Source organism: Daucus carota, chromosome 7 (genome assembly GCF_001625215.2).
Source record: "Daucus carota subsp. sativus chromosome 7, DH1 v3.0, whole genome shotgun sequence".
NCBI lineage: Eukaryota > Viridiplantae > Streptophyta > Magnoliopsida > Apiales > Apiaceae > Daucus > Daucus carota.
This window is the reverse complement of record NC_030387.2, coordinates 12,493,726-12,519,953: the sequence shown is the minus strand read 5'-3', so window position 1 is coordinate 12,519,953 and position 26,228 is coordinate 12,493,726. Positions and strand designations below refer to the sequence as shown.

The following is a 26,228-nucleotide window of genomic DNA, read 5'->3' as shown; positions in this document are numbered from 1 at the left end:
GGGTATTTATGACGTCATGCAAAAGCACCTATACCGTTATTATACAGTACTAAAGCTTGATCATTGATTATGGAAGCAATTAGCAGAAGACAATCATTACATAGTTGTAACTGATAAAACAGTGAGTGTAGAGTTGGTTCACATGGTGCTGAGAATTTTGAACAGAGTATTATGTTAATACAAGCTAGTTATTACACTCATGCAGCCTAGTGTTGCATAGATATCTTATATGCTTAAGATTCTTCGGGAGGTTGAGGTGGTTGTGGCCACATCTGCGGTGGCATGTAGGGACGGGGCTGCTGGCCGTAAAGGGCTTGATCCACAGGCTTACCCATGTACATACCTGAAGAACCAACCTGGGCAGCATGCTGTGGAGGCATGTAATAGTATGGAAGGCCCTCGGCTGGACCTCCTGCGGGAAGGGGTCCTCTTGGGATTGTTGCAGCGAGAACCTCATCTTTTAAGTCTTCCCTTGGAACAATATCAACCAAGAAATCAAATATATCAGTTCTTGTAATGGCTGCCGCAATGTCATTCTTTTGAAGTGTCCTCCTTTTGTTCTCCTCAGTGTGATTCCAAGACCTTAGTGTTAACTCGAGAATGAACATCTCGCAGGCACGGGCAAATATCACTGGAGCTTCAGCTGATATCATCCTAACATCCTCATCTGCTTTCATGATCTTCTTGATCCTAGCCAATGGTAAACTATGGTTCTTAAAATCAGTTACCTGCTCGATTTCTTGGTACTGGTTTGCCCAAAAACTCTGGAGCTGTTGCTGCAATTGTTGCTGCTGCTGCTGGTGGATTTGCTGATAAGCAAGTTGATGTTGTGCAAACTGAGCCGGAGAAGATGAAAGACCTGCTGCCTGTGGGGACTGGATTGTCCCGGCTGATGCAGGAGTAGTGGATCCAATCACCTGGTTAGCTTGATAGGCTGGCACACCATATTGCATCTGAGCTGCGCTGCCCACTCCCATTCCCGGGGGCTGTCCATGCCCTTGCTGATCCATTTTTCCAGTTATAGACTTCCTAGGAGTGCTACACTACACATCCAAAAGCAAAGATATCTATCATTAGGATAAAAACAAATAATAGAAAAGTATTACATAATTTGAAATTTAAACTTGTGCCAACTTCTAAAGATGCATAAGATGGTAAACATACACACATCACGAGCTGCAACAAGCCTACAACATAAGTAATATAATCAAGGAACAACATACATGTAGCAATATAAACGATAACTAGATCGTCTTAAAAGTACAGTTTCAGACATCTCACTCTTGTTTGTTCATTCATATTGGCAATATAGACAATGAGATGACCTGGTACTATGATCGGAAAATACTTCTGACTCGCTACTACTGATTCATTAATTTACTTTATAACGAGTTTTTCCACTGTTGTAACTTATAACTAAGTTTTCCATCAGTTACACATCTAAAAGCAAATATGTTGAATTCCTGATTTGTATAACATCAATTTATAGAGCCAGATTATCAATTTGGAGCACAGCTCAACAACCAAAAAATAAAGATATGTCTCCATCTTAATATGTCTAGGACAAGTATGATAGTCTGCTCAACACAGATTTTGAAACATGTCAAATATACAATTAATGTATTATACTACTGCATATACTATAATTAAAGTACCCAGAGGCTTCTGAGCCAGAGCTACATATTTTGTCGCGCAACTCACTCAGAATTGTCAGTTTGAAAATATTAATTTACATGATGTACATACACAACATTTATAAAAGAGGCAAAATAAGATGAAGACTATTACATATAAAGAGAGAATGTATGTAAACCTGCTTTAGGAGGGAAATAGTATATTTTGGTGGAGTGGAATTATATATTATGTAGAACTGCAACGTTCAAGTCTAGGGAGGAGACTGTTAGACTAAAAGAATGTAATATATTCAAGAAAGAAATTAAAGTCTTGGTAAAGAGAAGTACAAATGGTGCCTATTGTATTTAGGATTCTCTAAAAACCACTTCCCTATATAAATTGATTGAGAACATTACATTTCAATATGTCAGAAAGTAATTCTAAATGTAAGAATAATGATTATCATATACTGAAAATCCAAAATTGTTGTGAAAACTTACAATACAAAGTGAAGATGCTGAAAAAACGAAAAGATTGAGGCTGATATAGTATCAAACAGCACCTCCCCAACAGATAATCTGTGATCCCCTTTACATTTTTCTTGTTAGAGATATCTCCCCCATCTTTACTATAAGTAATTATATTACATCTCATTTTATAACTCATTAACAAGTAAAGAACATGTCGGAAATTAAATTGAGGATCTGTGGAAACGGAGAGGTTAGATGTGAACAAATAAGTATTCAGACCCTCAGAGGCAGAGATTAAATATTAGGTGGAGGTCTAGAAGTCACAAAACTTAAAGTGAGCACAACTCGTCTTAGTGCATTTAAGAAGGCTAGTCAACAAGTCGCCCAACTAGTCGTAAATAGTCGTAAAAAATTAACAGGTTGTTCATATACATGTAATTACTACATTTAATATCTAATATAACTATATAAGTAAACATGATAATTTCACTATCCAAATCATGAGACAATAACCAACAAAATAAGAATACTCTAGTAACAGGTTGTTCATATACATGTAATTACTACATTTAATATCTAATATAACTATATAAGTAAACATGATAATTTCACTATCCAAATCATGAGACAATAACCAACAAAATAAGAATACTCTAGTGACTAATGAATATAATTAAACCTCAGTCAGCACAATAACCTTCTTACTGTCACATTCAAAAATTTTCACAAAAGACTAACACGGTCAACTTTCCAGAATACTTGGAGGCTTGACAGTTATATCAGAGCTTTGGTATATGATCCAAATCCATGGGTTCGATCTAGATTTTCTTACTTCGACAGTGCACAGATATCTAGCCTACACCACATACTAGTGGGTACATTAATTTCAATGACTACTAAGATGATATGTAAATGTAACTACTTATGTAGATATCCTATAAGAAATTATACAGACTGATTCACAGTTTTGAGTTCTATCAATAGGAAGATAGGACGTCCCTAGATTTTATCTTTTCTAAAGTTGTACAAAAATCAAAAACTACTTCCTGCGTGTGAGGCTTAAACAAGAGATTATAAGGTTGAATGTTGAAGTGAACTACTCAACTGTAGAAATAATATACATTAAATACAAACATTATACTTTTACAAGCCTATAAGAACCCTTCCAAACTATATACTTCCATGTTGTAAGACATTGACTAATTCTTATCACTGAGGAAGCATAGAAATTCCAACTAAGCAAAAGCTGGTCAGACTAGATAAGGCTTCCATCTCCGGTTCTAATTTTTCATCACCCTTGTCTGTAACAATAGCCAGACATGGGTGTTGGTATGCAAAGAAAATGTCGGAATTATTAACAGAGTGGGACAATCACTAGAGCGATAATAGAGGAACAATAATGCATTAAACTTTTTCCCCATGCTCAAGATATCTCACTCCTCTCTCACAACCTCTACTTTCATTCTTTCATTCTTCTGTACCTAACTATCTTTGCTCATTCCTTCTACAAATTACTTATCTAAACTTTTATTGATTACACTCCTAATCCTATATTTTTGGACACACGGACTAGAAAAAATCAGCTCGCCTAGTAACAAACTATCTCCCATAAATGATTGATTGATTAAACTTAACCAATTACGAATACAATCAATAGGCATGAACATGTAGGAAGCGGAAAATTCTTGAAAAACCTAATATCGTCCAGACCTACAACTAAAAATCAGCGTCCATTCAAGAAACACAAAACCCGCGAGTAAAATTGATTCAATTTTACAACCCATCATGCCAAACAAACTGCTTGTATCATTAAGTACATACATAGGTGCTTAAAAGCTTAAAAAATATTAATGAACTTGGCAACATATCCTCACAAATGATCTGCTCTGCTAATCAAACACACAGAAGCTTACATAGCAAAGAACAAAATACATAAGAAAGAAATAGTAGTACAGTACCTTAAATTAAAATAGCCCAGCTGCTCTGAGTTCTGGATCCTGGTCCAGAAATGGAATAAAGATAAGCAGAGATAATAAATAAAAAAGAGAGAATAAAATGAAAGTGAAAAATAAAAATGAACACACCGACAGCGTAGCAAAGTTGCAGATTGGCAGGGAAATGAAATACGGAGAGATTGATTGTTAGCATAAGATGGGAAGCATTGAATGAAAGTGGGGAGTGAGTTGACAGATACAGATACAGATACAGGCGCGACCTTAAATTAGAAAGTGGTTAAGTTGGGAAGAAAGTGTAAAGTTTGGTCAGATGGATAGATAGATAGACTCTGAAACAAAGTTTGTTTAGATAGATAGATTAATGTTAATGTTAATGTTAGTGTGTCTGTGACTGGACAGTGACCTGTGATGACTTCAACACTATTCTCCCAAGATCCCATTTTGTTGTCTCTTCCCTTGTTCCACTAATGCAACAGTATAATTGCTTGCGAGTTGTGACTGATGATGAGTATGTTTGTATGCATTTTAACTCCTAGACTACGTTTGCTGCTTCAGTATTTGATTGGTAACATTGGGTGAGTTACAGATTATACTTACGTGAATGTCAATTGCGATGGTACTAATTTCATAATTGATGTAAGCTTAGTTTTTAGATCAACGAATATAAATATTCTATTTGTTAAGCGATCTAAAAACAAAATGAATATTTGTTTAGTTCGTTCTTTGTTTCACAATCAGATTGTAGTTGACAGTTCGGCGGTTTATCCTGACTGAGTTTGCGCTTGATATTAATAAAATCTTTTGTTTTTCAAAAAAAATTTGTTTATATTTTAAACTAAAAATATTTATTTATATAATAAGTCTGAAATTTATTTAAAGTGAAAATTGACTTAAAATCGAAAATTAGTTGGAGATGTTTTTCTGGTGACTTAATCTTTTATTTATAAAAATTATTTATAAGTCATAAGTTACTTATAAATCACTTTCACTTTTACTACTATTATTTTAATACTCAATAAATCATTAATAAGTCAAAATTATCTAAATAAATATTTTAAATTGTCAATTCAAAATTTTAAAATCAACCAAACAAACTCATATATTTTCCGATAAGATTTTTTTTCCTTTTAAAGTCTGATTAATTCTTGTTTTGTAACTTCATTGATAAAATCTAAGTCCCATTTTTACCACACTACTCCCTCACTGTATATTTGAGATAGAGGACTGGTCATGTATTTTTAAATTATTATAAAATCTGATGTCATAGAAAAAATTAATTTTTTCTTCTAAATAAAAATTTAATATTTACATTTTTGTTCAAAAACAATTTTCTTTAAAATTAAGTTATATAATTATTTTTTTAATGAAGTCTTAAACACTGGAGTAAAATTTATCAATAACTGCAAGCACGCTCAAATCATGTTTTTTTTTTTTTGCGAAAAGCGAAGAATTTAATAAATAACTGAAACTCAGCCGAGACAAACCCTCCAACTGTCAATTACAACCTGATTAAGAAACAAAAAACGAGCTAAACATATAGCCGCTTTGTTTTCAGATCGTTTAGCAAATAGAATATTAAAATTCTTTAAATTAAAAAGTAGTACAATCAAATCTCGAACAATCCAACGTGAACATAGTAGCAGCGCAATTGACCTTCACATAAGCAGCAGCATCTGTAGCCCAATGTTCAGAATTATCAGTTACAACAACCGATATTGGATCAACAAATGACACCAAAAGATGAACAATTTTATGTCGTGAAAGGTGAGCTCTTACAATATTCACCACCGTGCCATATCTGATACAAGTTTTACAGATTATCCAAAATATCATGTAACTCCTTCTTAGAAACGTTACCGAGACCCATAACAAAACACACATAAACATCAAAACAGACACAAACATCCCAAAAAGATGGGCACGACCTTGATAACAAGGTACTCAACAAGAATTCACCCAAAAGGATTAAATCTTTGTTTTATTAATAAAACTAATAAATATGAGAGAAGATGGAAGAGCGAAGATGATTAATCACTAGAGGGGATGAATGATGAAGAGCGGAGAAGTGGGGGCTAGAACATAGAGTCGACTCTCAAAACTGCAAACCCTAATTTTGAGAGAGAAAAAGAAGAAGAACCCAGAATCAATACCCTTTATTAATAAGCGAAACCACGTTTTGGTAGAACATCGGTACCAAAGTACCAAAATTCGGTCACTTTCATATTGATTAGGATTTTATAGTCATTATTATATTATTATCAAAAGACTTTTATATTCAATAAAATTTTATTATTAAAGACCTCAATATTCATTAGGTCAGTAAAAGACTTCTGTATTGATTAGAATTTTATTATTAAAAAACTTCAATATTAATTAGGACAATGTTATATAAATTTTTTATTTAATAACAATAATCATTATAGAATTATGAAAAGATTTTCATATTGTTAGGATTTTATACTTTTTATTATACATTTTTAGGATTTTATAATTATTATTTTAAAATTATGAAAAGAATTCTATATTGATTCGGATTTTATTATTAAAAATTTCAATATTGGTTAAGATTATTATCCTACTATAAAAAGACTTCCATGGTGTTTAGGATTTTGTAATATAACATTTATCCTATCCGGACAGTTAAATCGCTAACAATTTAATTTATGAAACAGTTTTATAAAATTCATATTAAAATTTGGCTATCATCATATTATTTTTTATTCAACAATTATTACTATTATAAAAAAACTTCTATATTTAACAGGATTTTGTATTATAACAATTATCTCACTAATATAAATATATTACCAATAAAATTATTTGTTTTAATTTTTTAAAACTTAAATAATTTAATATACGGAACAACTCTATAAATCTTTTATCATGCTTCAGAGTTCAAATAAATAAGGAGTTCATATTGATATTAATATAATATCCTATCAATTAAATAATAATGTCAACGAAATTATTCGTTTTAATTTTTTAAACTCATACAATTTAATTTACGAAATAAATTTATAAAACTTATATCATATTTCAGAATTAAAATAAACAAGATTCAATATTGATACCAAAGTACCAAAAAACTTGATCATATATTTTTTAATAATAATTATTATTATCATTTAGTGTTTTTCAGAAAATTATGATAAAGACGAATAAGGGGGCGGACGGCGGTAACACTGACTTGACAAATGGAAACTCAAAAAAAAAAAAAAGGAGTCATTGTCCATATTGCAACTTAAAATAAAAGAACCGAAACTCTAGATATACGTCAAATATTCGTTTTAATTTTTAAAACTCATACAATTTAATTAACGAAACAAATCTATAAAATTTCTATCATATTTCAGAATTAAAATAAACAAGATTCAATATTGATACCAAAGTACCAAAAAACTTGGTCATATTTTTTTTAATAATAATAATTATTATCATTCAGTGTTTTTCAGAAAATTGCGATAAATACGAATAAGGCGGTGGTAACACCGACTTGACAAATAGAAACTCAAAGAAAATAAAATCGTCATCCATATTACAACATATAATAAAAGAACCAAAACTCTAGACATATGTTAAAATATTTGATATCAAATTACTTTTGGAAAGTTAATTAATTTTGTCAAACTACAATATCAGTTTATCAAACAACTACAACAACCGTTAGATCTACAAAAACTCTAACTAGAATTATATATAATGTTTGCATATTAAATGAATAAAATAATTGTGACTTAAAATTTTGAATTTTTGTTCAAAATTAAAGACGCTATAAACGAACTTATATGTGTTGATCTTGAATATTATTTTCACAATTTAAAAATTATCAAACAACATAGTAATTTTACTAAAATAAAACATATTGTTAGAGTTAAGTTCAATAAAATACGCATTTAAGACGCATGAAGTACCAGTCATAATCTTTTAGTTTAATCATAAATAATATCTTTAATTATTCAAATATTATATATAATTTACCATCTTTAAGTAGTTTTAAATATATAATTATCAATTAATCACTAACATCTTTCAACATTTACAATCATTAAGATCATTATTCTACTTATGAGTTATATTTTAGAACATATATAGTGTTTAGTGATTTATAATATAATTGTTTTATCTTTTGATTGCAATGATTATATTGTAGAACATAACCCGCAAATTGTCATATGTTTACAAATATTGTAGACTAAAAAAATTAAAATTGAAATGAGTAGATTATTTTTAGATAAATTTGGACGCCAATACTCTTATTTTGTGGACTCCATAGAACAGGCACTCATATTATTATGGAATAAATTTAAAGTATGATAAAATTTTAATATATCAAAAGTCTTATATTAAATAACAATAATTTAAATATATTTTAAAAGCAATAATTTAAATAAATATAATAAAAATATGATAATGTAACTAAAAAAGATATTATTTTTCCAATAAATAACAAATTTTAAAATTTTATTTAAACCCGTGCTTGGCACCGGTTATCAACTAGTATTACTTAATTTATATAATCAACCACTTAATTGAACGCAAAACATGCTGGTTGTTTTTAACTCAAATCATGTTAATTGTTAGACAAAAGCCAATTGTCATAGACAAACAAAACAAGAAAAACATACGACTTGCCAGTTCCAGATTACCCTAAGACCCAACAATTTTTCTTTTCCAAGCTCAATATCAGAGTCGAGACTGGGAGCAGGTTGTATTCATAAGCAAGAGTGAAGTGCTAATTCCCAGCTTTGATGAGTCGATATCAAACTCAATAAGAAAATTCTCCAATTGATACCCTCCTATCGCAATAGATGTTTTCGGGTTTGGCTTATACCCTGCATCCACAAAGGCAAGGCACATCACCTCCTTATTTAGAGGCACCATTGAATTGCCACCATAAAACCTCCACCGCTGGTTGTCTGGCAACGTAAGGTCTATAAGCGGGACTACAGGTCCCGTTTGGCCTTTTGCAATAGTTTGAGAACTGAAACATGCTCCAAATGGCGCCACAGAAGCTACTGTTTTCATCTCTCTGAGTGCAGCAGCTTTCATAAAATCATTTACCAGAGCCTTGAATATGGAAGTCTCCAAGTAGGTAAAAGGGGTAATGGAACTGATTTTAGTACCCCCTGCATCTTCTTTATCGAAGGATAGCAGGGAAGAGTTGAACTCGACGGGCTTGCCATCAATAACAATAGACTTAACGTTTATGAAGAATTCTTTAGATGGTTCACCTACGGCGTATAAAGGGGCAGTACTTTGAGGATTAGTAACAAGTGGGGTAGTGATTAATTCTTATTGGAAAGACAAGTGCAGTGCGCTTTGCTTTCTTAACCTGAGCTTTTGACTTCAAAAAGAATAAGAAGACAATTACTAAGCAAAAGCGAATATGGTGATGGATGAAAAATGCCATTTTCAGTAATGAAATATGCGAAGATTGAGCACACTAAAACGTAGAGTGCTGTGGGAAATGGCAGAAGCAATTGAGTCAAAGAACCAAACTGATACAAATGATCAAATGTAAGAAATAGGAATGCTGGAATGTTAATGTTTAAGAAATCTTTGCAAATATATATAGGCAAGTGGAACAGATGGTGGAAATCTTTGCATATATATATAAGAAATACTATGGAACAAAACAGCCCCATAGTATTATGCACTGGTCCCGTATAGGAAGGTTCGTGCCCAAGTTCTATGCATGTTGAGATGTCATGTAGGAGCTTGTGAACAAAACGCTCATAATTGTGGATGTTCAGTTGTTGTCACATGCCAAATTGCGCATGTAAACAAGTTAGTGGAAATTTGATCATACTGGGGGTGCATGGTGGCTGCCAAAGAAGAACATTACTGTATCAGTTTATGTTATAAGAAGAAACAAATCATATAATGATAACAAAAAGAAACTCTGGGGGCTTCGGTCTCTTCTCTTGAGTGTCTGAAATGGTCAACAAAGGAAAACGAAGGGGATATTTTTCTTTTGGTAGCAAAGCACGGTATTAGTAAAACCATTAGCACGTTATGGAACCTAATTTTCATGTGTTTGCTTGATTTTTTTTCCGAAGGAGTATTTAACTGTAAGAGCATCTCCAAGAGGCTCTTCATTTAAGCTCCTAGTTTGAGATTTGAGTAGTGAGAGGAAAAAAGTTGCTCCACTTAGTGGCTATTTAAATCACTAAGAGCCTCTTGTTTATCTCTCCTCTCTCCTCAAAGTTAAAAGCCACCACATTGCTCTTAACTTATTTTTTCATAATAAAAAAATCATTCCCTCCAATTCACCTCCATCTTTCCCTCTCTTTTGTTATAGTGGAGTCCAATATATGAATAAAATATGAAATAGAGAAGTGATGTAGAAAGTATTGTTGGAGTTTATACTCTTAACTTTGTCCTAAATTGCTAAGAGCCACATTTTTTATATTATATTTAGGAGCCAACAAGGAGGCTCTTGGAGATGCTCCTTTCTTTACCTGAGCATCTCCAATGGGAGGTGCTAAGAGGGGTGCCAATGCCATGTGGCATGACATGGACTGGCACTCTCGTTGGCACCTCCATTGGAGATGTTGGAGTGGTATTGGGGTGCCAAGTGAGTTGGCTCCATAAAGTAGGGTGCCAACTTCATTTGCGGTCCCAATAATACATAAATATAGATTTGTGGTCTCAATAATACATAAAATATTATTTTTCTATTAATAAAGTTGGCATCATGGTGTGCCAACCATTTGAGTGTATTTTGAAAGAAGGGTGCTAAAAATGATTTGGAAGAGTGTGAATATAAAAAATAATATTTTGAGTGATGTGTCAAAATTGGCATCCCTCGAAGGGTGCCAACCATTGGAGATGCTCTAAGCTGATTTTTCTGCGGAGAAAACCGGGAGATTGTTCGCTACAGAGTGTGCAAACTCCAGAACATGTACTCATATTTTTTTTACATATACCATTGATTGGGAACAAGAAATAAGAAGTTCTAATTAAGGCGTTAATATCTAGTCTGCCATCATACCACGTCTTTCATAATCTGCGAGCACACCTCTGGTGACATTAATCGTTTTACGAGCCTGTAAATATCTTCTAAGAACACTGAACATGACAAATTTAGACATGTAAAAGAAACATATCTATATCGACTTCAGGCCAAGCATACACAGAAATAAACAAACAATTAGATTACTAAAATCTTTCAGCTAGAGACAAATAACCACCTTTTTAAATTTAAATGTGGCTCTGATTCAAAATTCAGGAGCCAGTGGACTATAAACAACTACAAGGACAGGACAAGAGAACGGTATTAGTAAAACCATTACCACGTTATGGAACACAATTTTCATGTGTTTGCTTGATTTTTCTTTTGAAGCAGTTTTAACTGCAAGTTGACAATGCTGAAAATTCTGGGACCTGCTATTCTATAGAAACGGTTTGTATATAGAAAGACTGGTGTCAGAGTCAATGTCGTGTGGAGTTAATTAGGGAATGCATACTGAACATTACATTGTTAATTTGATAAGATGATATGGAGGAGGAAGATTGGTACGTTACCTCCTCGGCTCCTTTCTTTACCTATTAAGCTAATTTTTCTGCAAAGAAAAATGAGATTGTTTACTACAGAGTGTGCAAATTCACTCATAAATGCAATACAGACTCCAGAACTCCAGAACGTGTACTTATAATTTTTTACAGATACCATTTCCTAGAGCTCAAGACAAAGAAACGCCTTCTGAAATCTTAAATGTGGCTAGAGGTGGCAATATGGTTGCAAAACCATTAAACCAATACTCCCTCCGTCCCAATCAATTCTATACAGTTTCCTTTTTCGGATGTCCCATCATTTCTATACATTCCAAATATAGTAACTTTTAATAATATAAAATACTATTACACCCACTTATTTCTTCCACTATCTCTATTCTATAATAATATAAACACTATTACACCCACTATTTTCCTCCACTATCTCAAATCTATCATTAAATATAAATGGGTCCCACCACTTTACTCACTTTTCATCTCACTTTACTCACTTTTTACACTTTTTCTTGGTCTCCGTGTTCAAACCAAATGTATACAATCTACCGGGACGGAGGGAGTACAAATCAGAATTGTGAATTTGGATCAATATGAAATCACATTTAGGAATTGGGTTTGGTTTGGTTTGGTTTCTAGTCTCACATTTCTCACAAAATATGGATCTAACTAATTTGTTTCTCTCTTTTAAGATTTCCTCATGACCTTTCTTGGAGAAGCCAAAAGCTTGAACCACTACATCAACTCACACACCCACACACGCTATTGCTATATTTACTATTCATTATATTTTCACTTCAGTGTATTAATTTTTGTTCATTATATAACTTGTTTTTACTTACTAAACTAGTTTATTACCCATAATTCAAACTAAAACCATAACCACATTTATTCCATTTTATGAAAACCAAAATCAAACCGATCACATATTTTGCCACCTTTGGATGTGGCTCTGATTCGAAATTCAAGAGCAAGTGGGATATAAACAAGTGCAAGGTTAGGACAAGAGCCTGTTAGGTAGTCATATTATTATGGGCAGCAGGGGTCTCCCCAAGTGTTAGCTTGTGTTTTATACTGCTACACAACTCCCACCAGCCGCGTCCAGTTAATCAATTTTATATTCTTGGATTGGCTGGGTGCCTATCTTGACTATTCCACAGGGGCTTCTATAAAAGAGCAATGAGCTTCCACAACTAGTTTAACAGCTACTTGATGCTATAATATGAAGTGCCTTTTTGAATAACAAATCTGTAGATTGAAAAACACATGAAGTTTGGAAATGACTTCTTAAACACTCTGGTAGCAGCATATTAAGAATATATCTACTCATCACCCTAAATAATCCAGAATCATAACACACATTGCGCATGTCTTGAGTTCCCGTCAATTGAATTCGCTTTCTTATGTCATAAGAAAGGAGTTGGTAACTTGGTATTACTCTCATTCCTGTTGAGTTGTATATGTTTGGTACTGAAGATTCAACACATATTTTAGAATCAATACCCTTTGCTAATAAACGAAACCACATTTTAGTGGAACATCATAAGTACCAAAGTACCAAAAGTACCAAAATTTGGGGATGGAGGAAGTAAAATTTATCGATAATCAATAACTGCAAGCACGCTGAAATCATGTTAATTGTTGCGCAAAAGCCAATTGTCATAGACAAATTAACAGAACACCGGAACTAGAAACAAGAAAAACACATGACTTGGCAGTTCCAGATTACCCTAAGACTTGGCCACGAAGTTGTAGTTAGCACAGATCTGCTTACTGTACACGAGTGAGCTAAATCCCAATCTAGAAGATTCAACATCAATCTTCAATAGATTCTCCTCCACTTGATGCCCTCCGATCACGATTGAAGTTGTCGGATTCCCTCCATCCACAAATCCCAGACACATCACATCTTTGCTAACCTCAACCATCGAGTTCCAGCCGTAGATCCTCCAGTACACATCCTTGCTCTGTAGCACTAGATCAATCGTCGGCACGGCTGGACCCGTGTAGACAGAGCCAATGCTCTTGGAGCTAAAACATGCACCAAATGGTGCCACGGATCGAACTTTAGGCACGTTCAGTTCTTTTACAAATGCATTTACTAATGCTTTGAAGATTGAAGTTTCCAAGACTGTGTATGGATGGACAGTGCTGAGTTTGGTTCCGCCACTGCCCTGAGTGGCATTGATTGATAACAGTTTAGTGTTGATAGGGATGGGTTTTTGGTTGATCCTGATGGACTTAACTCCGATGAAGTAATCAGCTGATACTTCGCCTTCAGTCACTATGCTTGCAGTACTTATAGGATTAATGAGAAGTGGTGTGTAAGTGAGTGGCGCGGTTGAAGAATCAAAGTCTCCGAAAAATATAGCCCCGTTTGATGGACTCAAGCACACTCCGAATTTTCTTTTTAAGTTGAATGTGTTGAAAAATTGGGAAGGCATTGAGACGTTAGTCCTTCCGAGGCCTGCCATGCCAGTGACACCGGTAGAGAGTTTGTCTAACAGAGAGGTGGAGCCGCAGACAAACAAGAATTTTGATATTGTGACGTGTGTCCCATCGAGTGCAGACTGGACTGAGATGACATCGGACCCCAGGGTTCCTGTTGTGGCAATGGGAGCGATGACATTGTCGGGAAAGAGAGTGCATGTATTATTGGTGCAACCGGGCCTAGCAGGGGAGTAACACTCGGTCATGCAATTACCTGATTTTGCAAGTGAGCACGGGGATGAGTTGCAACGGGCAGGTCGGTATGTGGAGGTGGTGTAGCCTTTTTCGCAGTCAGTCCAGAGGAATTGACCTCCGAGATCTATGGTTAGTTTGACAGGAACCAGAGGAGTTCTCTGTTTGATTTGTGTCGTGTATTGGAGCGTGGAAGGGTCTTTTGAGACGCGAAAAATGAGGCCTTTAGGATGGCTAGGTCTGCCCGTTTTGGCTGATGATAGGGAAAGGAGGCAACAAAGTAATGCCAATTGAAAGAAAATGGACAAAGACATCTTGCAGGTTGCAAATGCTAATTAGACAGGAGTATGTAGTTGTAGATTTGGAAGGTGCAGTTAGCTGTGGAAGGTCATAGCAGTTATATACTAGTCTTTGTGGCAACCAAGCCAAGTAAAATTAGTATCTAATGACTTGTAAAACGCAGCAGCCATTGGACGAAACCTTAATATGTTAGTACAAATACAAAGAATGCATCAAGACATCTTTGTCTTCTACAATAAGTCCAGCTACATGTTAGTATAATTATGTAGCACACATGTTAATTGTCACCAAAATCATTTGTTATTTGCAAGCATTCAGAGGGGGAGGTATATAAAATGGTTGCCACTGGCGGCTAATGAGCTTGTCGCTTCCCTCTATTATTTTTGCTTTAGTTACGCGTTTTATTTGAACTATTTTTAGAAGGATGTGAACACATAACACTTCAGTTCTTTAAATTGAGAATGATTTAGTGCCTTTGGATTCCAGAAGTTGTTGTGCAGCGCTATTTTCTCGATTTTCTTGCAAATAACAATGCCTCTCTCTTTTGCAAGAGAACAGAAAAAACAAATTGAAGTGCTGTTAGCTTTTAGAATTATATATGTTTAGTTTGATAAGTTTTTTAAATGTTGCAAATTTGACTGTGAATGATTGCAGGATTCTAAACGAGGGGTGTCTCTTTCTCTTTTCCCCCCTCGGCTCCATCAAGCATTTTGAAACAGATTATGAACAAGTTCAGATACGTCACCAACGAACTTCATATGAAGCATGTTATCGTAGTAATATGTGTGTCCTCTCGATCATATATGTAACATATCAAATCGGTAAGGATCAAAAGATTTGAGCCTTTACAGATACAGGTCAACAAATTATATAGCTAGTACTTTTGCACTGATGTATTGTGCTTTTTTGATTTCAGTATACATTCAGTTGAGGGTGTGAATCGTTCTGAATAATATCATGAATCTGTATCGTTATAAGTAATCTCCATGTCTAGCCGGAAGTGCAGAGACACTATCTAAGATATGGTTGGACATGCCGAGGCACAGCTTGAGTTTCAAGCGCCTCGAATGCGGTAAGTTTGTTTATGAATTCGACATTTTATAGAACAAAAATGTTTCAGCCACTAATCAATACATCTTATTAATAAGCGTTTCAGTGGAACATCGGTACTAAAAGTACCAAAATTTGGTCATCTTATATCATACTCCCTCCGTCTCAATTTATAGGTCCATTTTGGAATAAACACACATAAATATAGTTGAGTTTCAAAAAAATCACAATAAATATAGGGATTTAGTGCATTGAGAAATGAGAATAATGTTGAGTTTCAAAAAAATCACAATTAATATGTAGATAAATTTGTATTGAAAGAATAGAGGGATAAGTATTTTGAGACAAATTTTTATTCCAAAATAGACCTATAAATTGAGACGGAGGGAGTCCTTTTTTTTTTATATTATCATTAGGAGACTTATATTGGTCAGAAATTTATAATATTTTAAGATATTATAATTAAAGACGACTTCTATAGTTATTAGGATTTTATAATCAATATAAATTTTTTACTTAATAATGATAATCATTGAACTATTATGAAAAAAATGTCTATACAAAACTTATTATGCATTAACATATTAATATTTAATTATGTTTAAGTTTTATTCTTCAAAATAAATATTCTCAAAATACATGTTATTATATGAATTTATTTTAAAATGGTAGGTTTTATTTTAATAAAATCATTACGTTGTTTTTGATTCTAGATAGATGGGAAAAAAGAAATTCAACACCAGCACATATAAATTGGCTGAGAGTGTATTCAATCTTTAATAAAACTTAATTGTTTTAGTTCATAAATCATAATTGTTTTAGACGTCTAATAAATATTATTAATTGCAATGCTAATTGAAATTCTTGTAAATTTAATATTGATGGATATTTGTCAAATTTATATAAAATTATAACAGAGATTATAAATTAATTGAATTTAAAATTACTTTATTTATAAATTTTTTTGACAAAGTCTCGTAAACTTCTTTTTATGACTATAACTAGAGAATTCACGGTAATTTTATTCTCGTTGGAATTTGCGTTTGTCATGGTAGTGCTACCACCCCCTTTCCGTTATTATAATAATATTATAATATTGTGAAGAGCAGGACAACGTTAAATTACATGATAATAACCAAATTCTGATAGTTCGATATTTGGTACTAATGTTCTTCTACTAAAGAAAAATTTCGCATTTTAATAAAAAATATATATATGGATAATATCGATTTGGCTATTAATATCAATATAATTTTTTATTTATTTGAATGCTGAAAATCCTAACAACGTTAGAAGTCTTTTTTTAATATTATAACATTGAGGTCTTTAATTATAAAATTCTAATCAATATCAAAGTCTGATAATTATAAAATCCTAACCAATATTAAAGTCTTTATTTATAAAATCATAATAAATATGAAAATATTTTCATAAAAATATAATAAAATTATAAAATCCTAACCAATACGACATTTTTTTCATAATAATTTAATGATTATCATTAAACTATTATGAAAAAATTTTAATAAGATTTTAAACTATTGATTTTAATAAGATTTTGGACTATTATCATTAGACGTGGTTTCGCTTATTAATAAGAGGTATTGATTTGTTAAAAATCAAAATTTTATATATTTACGTCCAAGATTGATTTGTTGGATATTTATTAGTACACTAATTGATGATCTATATTAGTACACTAATTTGTTGGAGTCAATGTGTGTCATGATTCTGGATTATTTAGGGTGATGAGTAGATATATTCTTCATATGCTGCTACCAGAGTGTTTAAGAAGTCATTTCCAAACTTGGTATATGTGTTTTCTCAATCTACAGATTTGTTTTTTAAAAAGGCACTTCTTATTATAACATCAAGTAGCTGTTAAACTAGCTGTTATTCATGAATGTATCAAAAGTCACATTCATATTGAAGAAGAAAACTAAAACAAGGAAAAACAAGTGAGCATTTGTAGTTACAAATTACTCATGATTTGGCCTGGAAGTTGTAGTTGGCACAAATTTGTTTACGGTACAAGAGAGGGCTGAATCCTAACTTAGAAGCAGCAAAATCAATCTCTAACAGATTCTCTTCAACTTGATACCCTCCAATTACTATTGAAGTTCTAGAGTTCACTCCTCCATCCACAAATCCTAAACACCAGACGTTGTTGTTAACACGTACCATTGAATTTCCGCCATAAATCCTCCAGTACACGTCCTTGCTCTGTAACACGAGATCGATGGTTGGAACATCCGGGCCTGTGTACAATGTGCCTATGTTCTTGGCACTAAAACATGCACCGAATGGCTTCACGGATGGAACTGTAGGCACATTCAATTCTTTTACAAATGCATTAGTTACTGCATTGTAGATTGAAGCTTCCAGTGTTGTGTATTTGTCCACACTGCTAATCTTGGTTCCGCCATAACCATCAGTTGCGTTGATGGCCAACAGTGTGGCGTTTAGTTTGACAGGTTTTTGGTTGATATTGATAGATTTTACGCCAATGAAGTACTCGGTAGAAGCTTCACCTGCAGTGTAAACGCCTGCAGTACTTACTGGATTGGTGAGGAGTGGAGTGTACGTAAGAGGTGCTGTTGAAGAATCAAATTCTCCGAAAAATATGGCACCCTTTGATGAAGTTGAACTCAAGCACACTCCGAATTTTTTTTTAAAGCTAAATGCAGCGAAGAATTGGGAAGGGAGTGACACTTTAGTCCTTCCGAGCCCTGCCATGCCAGTGACACCACTCGAAAGATTTTCTAATAAAAATGTAGTGCCACAGACAAAGAGGAATTTTGATATGGTGACAGGTGGCCCCCCAAAGGCAGATGGCACGGAGAGGACATCGGAACCTAAGGTCCCGCTTGTTGCTATGGGAGCATATTGGTTTTCGGGGAACAGCATGCACGTATTGTTTGTGCAACCAGGCCTTGAGGGGGAGTAACACTCGGTTAAGCAACTACCGGCCTTGGAAAGTGAGCATGAGGCCGAGTTGCAACGCGATGGAATGTACGATGTGGTGGTGTAGCCTTTATCACAATCAACCCAGAGGAACTGACCACCGAGATCAACAGCTAGTTTAACAGGAACAAGAGGTGTTCTCTGTTTGAGTTCTGTTATGTATTGCAAAGTTGATGGATCTTTTGTGACAGGAAGGATGATGCCTTTGGGCCGAGTCTGGGCTGTCGATGAAGCAATGAAAAGGAGACAGCAAATGAGAAACAAGTGACTGGAAATCATAGTAGAAGAAGAAATCATTATGGGAAATGTAGAAGATTAGAAGGTGTGTTTGAAGCTGTGGAAGCTCATTGCTCTTTAATAGAAGTCCCTAGGGAATAGTCAAGATAGGCACCCAGCCAATCGAAGAAAAATGGTGTAAATTAAATTGATTAATTGGACGCAGCTGGTGGGAGTTATACAGATAACTATTTCTGCAGAAAATTATGTAACAGTATAAAACACAACTTGACTTGGGGAGACCCCTGCTTTCCATGATAATATGACTACCTAACAGGCTCTTGTCCTTACCTTGCACTTGTTTATAGTCTACTTGCTCCTGAATTTCGAATCAGAGCCACATTTTAAATTTCAGAAGGCGTTTCTTTGTCTTTAGCTCTAGAAAATGGCATCTGTAAAAAAATGTAATTACACTTTCTGGAGTCTGTATTGCATTAATGAGTGAACTCTGTAGCGAACAATCTCTGTTTTCTTTGCAGAAAAATTAGCTTAATACGTAAAGAAAGGAACCAAGGAGGTCTTCCTCCTATATTTCATCTTACCGACCTATTAACAATGTAAGACATTGACTCGACACAGTCTTTCTATATACAAATCGTTTCTGTAGAATACCAGGTCCCAGAATTTTCAGCATTGTATCAACTTACAGTTGAAACTCCTTCGGAAGAAAAATCAAGCAAACACATGAAAATTGTGTTCCATAACGTCGTAATGGTTTTACTAATACCGTGCTCTTGTCCTGTCCTTGTAGTTGTTTATAGCCCACTGGCTCCTGAATTTTGAATCAGTGCCACATTTAAAATTTAAAAAGGTGGTTCTTTGTCTCTAGCTGAAAGATTTTAGTAATCCAATTGTTTGTTTATTGCTGTGTCTGCTTGGCCTAAAGTCGATATAGATATGTTTCCTTTAATGCCTAAATTTGTCATGTTCAGTGTTCTTAATATTTACAGGTTCGTAAAACGGTTACTGTCACCGGAGGTATGCTCGCAGATTATGAAAGACGTGGTAGATATTAACGCCTTATTTCTTGGTCCCAATCAATGGTATATGTAAAAAAATATGAGTCCATGTTCTGGAGTTTGCACACTCTGTAGCAAACAATCTCCGGTTTTCTCTGCAGAAAAATTGGCTTAGTAGGTAAAGAAAGGAGCTAAGGAGGTAACGTACAAATCTTCCTCCTCTATTTCATCTCAACACTGTAATGTTCAGTATGCATCCAATTAACTCCGCACGACATTGACTCGACACCAGTCTTTCTATATACAAATCGTTTCTTTAGAATACCAGGTCCCAGAATTTTCAGCATTGTAACAACTTGCAGTTAAATACTCCATTGGAAAAAAAATCAAGCAAACACATGAAAATTAGGTTCTATAACGTGCTAATGGTTTTACTAATACCATGCTTTGAAAAATATCCCCTTCGTTTTCCTTTGTTGACCATTTCAGACACCCAAGAGAAGAGACCAAAGCCCCCAGAGTTTCTTTTTGTTCACATTATATGAATTGTTTCTTCCTTATAAAATGAACTGATAATGTTCTTCTTTGGCAGCCACCACCCCCAGTATGATCAATTTCCACTTACTTGTTTACATGCAATTTGGCAAGTGCCAACAACTGAACATCCAATTATGACAGTTTTGTTCACAAGCACCTACATGACATCTCAACATGCATGGAAGTTGGACACGAACCTTTCTATACGGGACCAGTGCACGATACTATGGGGCTGTTTTGTTCCATAGTATTTCCTAGAGTATATATTTTTGCAAAGATTTCCACCATCTGTGCCACTTGCCTATATATATTTGTAAAGATTTCCTAAACATTACCATTCCAGCATTCCTATTTCTTATGTTTCAGTTTGCTCTATCTTCGCAAATTTCATAACTGATAATGGCATCATTCATCCATTACCATATTCGCTTTTGCTTGGTGATTGTCTTCTTATTCTTTCTTAAGTCAGAAGCTCAGGTTAAGAAAGCAAAGCACGCTGCACTTGTCTTTCCAATAAGAAAAGACCACAGAACAAAGCAGTACCTCACTACCTTGAAGGTTTCATCAAAAGAGAACCATGTGGAAGTAGTCATAAACCTTAGTAGCCAACTCACCTGGTTCAATTGTGACATCTACAATTTACCAACCTACCAGCCCATCGAATGTGGCTCCCAAAAATGCAAAATCGCCAAAGCAGAAGGATGCAGCTTGTTCTGCGACGACTGCAAGAACTGCAATCTCCCAATACCTAGCAAGCCCGGATGCACCAACAATACGTGCAGTGTTGACTCTTACAATTTCTTCACCAATTATCTTTCTGACCAAGGCCTGGGAGAGGACACATTCTTGGTTGATTCAACTGATGGCCTGACCATCAGTTTCAACTACAAATCCCCCAAACCTTTTCAATTCTCCTGTGCAAATCCGATACAACTGAGAAAATTACCCGTGGGAAGCGTAGGCATGACAGGTCTTGCTAATTACACAATTTCGTTACCTAGACAAATGTCAACCCTGTTTAAGTTACCTCATAAGTTTGCTCTTTGTCTGCCTACCAAGTCTGACAAAACACCAGGCCACATGTTCATAGGTGGTGGTCCTTACATGTTTCCACCATACAGTAAAGACATTGCCAAAGAATTAATCATTACCCCACTTGTTATTAATCCTCAAAGTACTGCCCCTTTATATGCCGTAGGTGAATCATCTAAAGAATTCTTCATAAATGTTAAGTCTATAGTTGTTGATGGGAAGCCGGTCGAGTTTAACTCTTCCCTGCTATCCTTTGATGAAGAAGGTGCAGGGGGTACTAAAATCAGTTCCATTACTCCTTTTACCTACTTGGAGACTTCCATATTCAAGGCTCTGGTAAATGATTTTACGAAAGCTGCTGCACTCAGAGAGATGAAAACAGTAGCTTCTGTGGCGCCATTTGGAGCATGTTTCAGTTCTCAAACTATTGCAAAAGGCCAAACGGGACCTGTAGTCCCGCTTATAGACCTTACGTTGCCAGACAACCAGCGGTGGAGGTTTTATGGTGGCAATTCAATGGTTCCTCTAAATAAGGAGGTGATGTGCCTTGCCTTTGTGGATGCAGGGTACAAGCCAAACCCGAAAACATCTATTGCCATTGGAGGGTATCAATTGGAGAATTTTCTCATTGAGTTTGATATCGACTCAACAAAGCTGGGGATTAGCACTTCACTCTTGCTTATGAATACAACCTGCTCCCAGTCTCGACTCTGATATTGAGCTTGGAAAAGAAAACTTGTTGGTTCTGTTGATCACTAAGCATTTTGTTAAGATTGTTTGGTTCATGTAGGGTCAATTTTTTTGACTGTTCGTGTGTTGTACATCTTATGAAAGTTATTTTGACAGGAACATCAGTCCTGTCATAATTTCTTCTAGTTCTATATCTGCTTAATGAATAAAAATGTAGATGTCCTAAATTTTATGTTCAAAACAGCTTTCATGGATATATTAGGCCAAAAAAGGCAGCATTTTCCTGAATTATTATTGATGACTCATGTTAAAGAAAACAGTCACTAGCACTTTGTATGCCTTCTGCCTCTGATTATATACTAGGCCAAATCTTTATTGGTGGAGGCATGTATATGTATCCACCCTATCGTAAAATATAGCAAAAGAACTATTGACCACGCCACTTGTGACGAATCCTGTAAGTATTGCTGCTACCTACTGGAAAGGTGATCCTTCCAATGAGCACTTTATAAATGTTGAATCTATTAGTGTTGATCACAAGCTTCTTGCTTTCAACTCTTCTTTGCTAACCATCAACGAAGGAAATTGACGGACTAAACTCAGTACAGTTACTCCTTTTACCAAACTGGAGGCTTCCATCTACAATGCTCTTTATAGTTTCAACAAAACTGCAGCACTCAGAAATATGAAAAGAGTAGCACCTGTGGCTCCATTTGGAGCATGTTTTATCTCTAAAACTATTTCCAAAAGTCGAACAGGACCTGCAGTGCCGTATATATAGATATTTTCTTAGTGGGAAACCATAATTATTGGAGAATATATGGTGCAGATTAGTACCGGTTGATAAGGATGTGCTTGCTCTTGCCTTTGTAAGTGTAGGGGTTGAGTGGTCAGAGCTAAAAACGTCGATAGTCATAGGAGAGTATCAGATGGAAAACTATGTTCTTGAGTTTGATCTGGTTTCCTCAAAGCTTGAGATTAGTTCACTTTTATTTTACAATACAACCTGCTCTTAGTCTACACTCAGGTAGTAAAGAGTATTATATTTCTTGCAAGTTGCAAGTCTTCAAAATGAAAGTAGACAGGAGTGTGCCGGCTCCACTTTCCATTAGCTAAAATCCATTGTTTGTAATCTTCTGCAGAAGATATTCTCAGAATCAAATATTATATATTTAACTTGCTTGTGTATGAAGAACTGATTTAAACATTATATAGTGCTACCAAGACTGAACTTTCATTATAGAGGAGAGTCCGTTGGACATTGTTGAATACAAACTTTGCATGCTGAGTGCTGACTGCTAAGGAGGTTCGTTGGACCCATCTTGATTACTTGCACTCAAGTAATAAACAAGAGTTTTGAGCAAGGAAACTTCGAACTTGATTTGCTGTTTTCCACGTAAGAATAGACGATAGTGGAATACAATACAACGGAGTGTCTATATATTTTGTACTGGTTTGCACTCAGTCTGGAACCTTGCAAATCCATACATCACAATGTCTTCTTGCACTTGCTATCATCTCCTCTTACTTTTCTTAGCAATACTCTTCTTGTTCTCCTTTTCAGATGCTCAGACCACAAAACCAAAGCCCACTTCACTTCTTTTTCCCATAAGGAAAGACGTCGACACAAACCAGTACTATACTACCATAGAATTTTCAAGCCCACATAACTTTAAAAACATGGTCATCGATCTTGGAGGCCAACACACATGGTTCGACTGTGGCAATGGCTCTGATTTACCAACATACAGGCCCATCAAATGTGGCTCTAGAAAATGTAGAAATGTTAAGAACTTTGGATGTGTTGGTTGCAATCTTCCTCGCAAACCAGGGTGCACCAACAATACTTGTGGCGTCGCCTCATACAATCCGTACTCCAATGATCTTTATGCCCAAGGCATTGGGGAGGACGCGTTGTACATTGATTCTGTTTCTACCAATGGCCTATCCATCGGATTGAGTTACCATTCTCCTCAGCCATATCTATTTTCTTGTGCTAATTCAGATCTTTTAAGAGGCTTATCTAACTCAACCACAGGTATGTCAGGCCTAGCTAATACCACAACTTCGTTGCATACACAAATGTCAGCCCAATTCAATCTGCCTCATAAATTTGCTATTTGTATGCCTTCTGCATCTGATTATGTAATAGGCCAAATCTTCATCGGTGGGGGAAAATACATGTATCCTCCCTATGATAAAGATATAGCAACAGAATTATCTACCACGCCACTCGTGATTAACCCTGTAAGTACTGCTCCAGCATATACAGAAGGTGACCCATCAGATGAGTACTTCATATATATCAAATCTATTAGTGTCGATCACAAGGTTGTTGCGGTGAACTCTTCCTTGCTATCCATCGACAAACAAGGCAACGGTGGGACAAAACTCAGTACAATCATTCCATATACTAAATTGGAGACCTCCATTTACAAGGCTCTGGTAGATAATTTTAACAAAGCTGCAGCACTGAGAAAGATAAAAAGAGTAGCATCCGTGGAGCCCTTCGGGGCATGTTTCAGCTCTAAATCTATCGCCACAAGTCAGACAGGACCTTTAGTTCCGTATATAGATATTGGCTTAGCAGGAAATGATCATGACTGGAGATTCTATGGTGCAAACACAATGGTAGCGGTTAATAAGAATGTGATGTGCCTTGCATTTTTGGATGCAGGCTCAAAGCCAAGGACTCCGATAGTCATAGGAGGGTATCAGATGGAGAATTATGTTATTGAGTTTGATCTTGTTTCCTCAAAGCTTGGAATCAGCAATTCGCTTTTATATCACAACACAACCTGCTCCCAGTCTCCACTTAGGTAGTTGAGATTTGTGGATTGTTGATTAGCAGTTTACGCATATGTTTTTTGGTCCAGGTCCCTGACACACGTATGTTAGTAGCATATGTTCAGCGGAAAAAAAGCGGTGAGTAGGTTGATCCTAAGTTTTTGATGCATATATATGTTACTAACATACGTATGTTCTGAACCAGCTGCCTTTGTTTTTATCTAATATCTGGCTATCAGCCGTTGTTTGTAAATTTCTTGGAGGATATTCTCATAGTCATCCATAATTTGTTGTGATTTGTTAAAACTACTAGTGTCCAACTTGCCATGTCTTAACAGCTGATCTAAACAGTAAATAGAGAATGTGTTAATCACAACCAAGACCGAGCCTTAATGGAATATAAAGTAGAGTCCATTGAACATTGTTGAAAGTGACCTTTGCATGCTGAGTGCTGAGGAGGCTCTGAGATGACAATGAAGATATTTAAAGTTCAATTTAAACTCCGATTTGATTACAAGTTGAATTTCGTCAGTGGAGCCTCAATATTTTACTGAAATCTCAGAACGTCGATATAAAATATTCTCTTGCAACTTGTTTATGCTTGATATAAGACACGATCATTTTACTACAAATTGTTTAAAGGCAAGAAATTGTGTTTCTATTCCTCCTAGTATTCATTTTTTTTCATATACACCAGATTCATTTGTTCATGAGCAGAAGGTTCAGGAATTTTGGGTCGTTGAAGTAATCTACTTGAAAAATAAGAAATGACAGAAGGAATTCAAATTTGGGCGCTGAAGAGACAGACTGGGTGACAAATAAGCTTGATCATTTTCAGTTTTGAGCTTATGTAATCTTTAACAATGCACATGTTTGGACTCTTCCAGCTCACATGAGTATGGGATGAAACATATAACATACCTGATCTTATAAAGGTATATATTTTTACCGATTGTGAGCCTGTCTTCCTCAAAACAAAATAGAATCCTAACACTATGTTTTCAGTAATTAAACAGTAGAATCCTTTACTTTAATACTTTTTATGTTGCGGCTGTTTGGTTGAGAGAAGCTTTAGTTATTCCTGACTTCTGCTTTTCTTCGTATAAATAAGCAGAAACACTCTTAAGAAGCTGAGAATGCTAGCTTTTATCTCATAGCTTCTGCTTCTTTTCCAAACACTTTATTAACTTATTTACTTCTTTTTTTTATTCCACTTCTTTAATTTTAAAAGAAAAGTCACTTCTTTTAAACTAATTCAAACGACCCTTACGTATCAAGACAAGGTGGAGTAGTAAAATATGTAGTACCGTACAATTGGAGTAGCATTTTTTATGCATCGGCCTGCTAGATTTGCTCAAGATCTGGCAGTGGCTTCACGCTACACTTGCTACTATTAGATT

The 26,228-nt window shown here is 35.0% G+C and overlaps 5 protein-coding genes across 6 annotated transcripts; 2 read left to right on the top strand and 3 right to left on the bottom strand.

The window, feature by feature from the left end:
- Window positions 1-79: 79 nt before the first annotated feature.
- LOC108196048 (nuclear transcription factor Y subunit C-9-like) lies at window positions 80-4,403 on the bottom strand. Of its 2 annotated transcripts, none has more exons than XM_017363119.2 (3): window positions 4,169-4,403; window positions 4,043-4,081; window positions 80-1,043 (listed from the first exon to the last, which is right to left on the bottom strand). In XM_017363119.2, exon 3 carries the CDS (start codon window positions 1,008-1,010, stop codon window positions 234-236), a length of 777 nt encoding a protein of 258 aa, XP_017218608.1. In that variant the 5' UTR covers window positions 1,011-1,043; window positions 4,043-4,081; window positions 4,169-4,403; the 3' UTR covers window positions 80-233. The 2 variants fall into 2 exon arrangements, with proteins under 2 accessions (XP_017218608.1, XP_063938422.1); XM_064082352.1 differs by having other exon boundaries at window positions 80-1,038; window positions 4,169-4,392.
- A 4,185-nt stretch (window positions 4,404-8,588) lies between these two features.
- On the bottom strand, window positions 8,589-14,722 carry LOC108194714 (probable aspartic proteinase GIP2). Its single transcript, XM_064081941.1, has 3 exons — window positions 13,285-14,722; window positions 9,372-9,537; window positions 8,589-9,330 (listed from the first exon to the last, which is right to left on the bottom strand). Exons 1-3 carry the CDS (start codon window positions 14,545-14,547, stop codon window positions 8,723-8,725), a joined length of 2,037 nt encoding a protein of 678 aa, XP_063938011.1. The 5' UTR covers window positions 14,548-14,722; the 3' UTR covers window positions 8,589-8,722.
- A 2,680-nt stretch (window positions 14,723-17,402) lies between these two features.
- On the bottom strand, window positions 17,403-18,963 carry LOC108194305 (probable aspartic proteinase GIP2). The gene has a single exon (XM_017361255.2). The coding sequence runs from the start codon at window positions 18,842-18,844 to the stop codon at window positions 17,567-17,569; it is 1,278 nt and encodes a 425-aa protein (XP_017216744.1). The 5' UTR covers window positions 18,845-18,963; the 3' UTR covers window positions 17,403-17,566.
- Window positions 18,964-20,718: 1,755 nt separating this feature from the next.
- On the top strand, window positions 20,719-22,065 carry LOC108193699 (probable aspartic proteinase GIP2). Its single transcript, XM_064081940.1, has one exon. It carries the CDS (start codon window positions 20,719-20,721, stop codon window positions 22,063-22,065), a length of 1,347 nt encoding a protein of 448 aa, XP_063938010.1.
- A 1,656-nt stretch (window positions 22,066-23,721) lies between these two features.
- On the top strand, window positions 23,722-24,864 carry LOC108195321 (probable aspartic proteinase GIP2). The gene has a single exon (XM_017362279.2). It carries the CDS (start codon window positions 23,722-23,724, stop codon window positions 24,862-24,864), a length of 1,143 nt encoding a protein of 380 aa, XP_017217768.2.
- The last annotated feature ends 1,364 nt before the right edge of the window (window positions 24,865-26,228 follow it).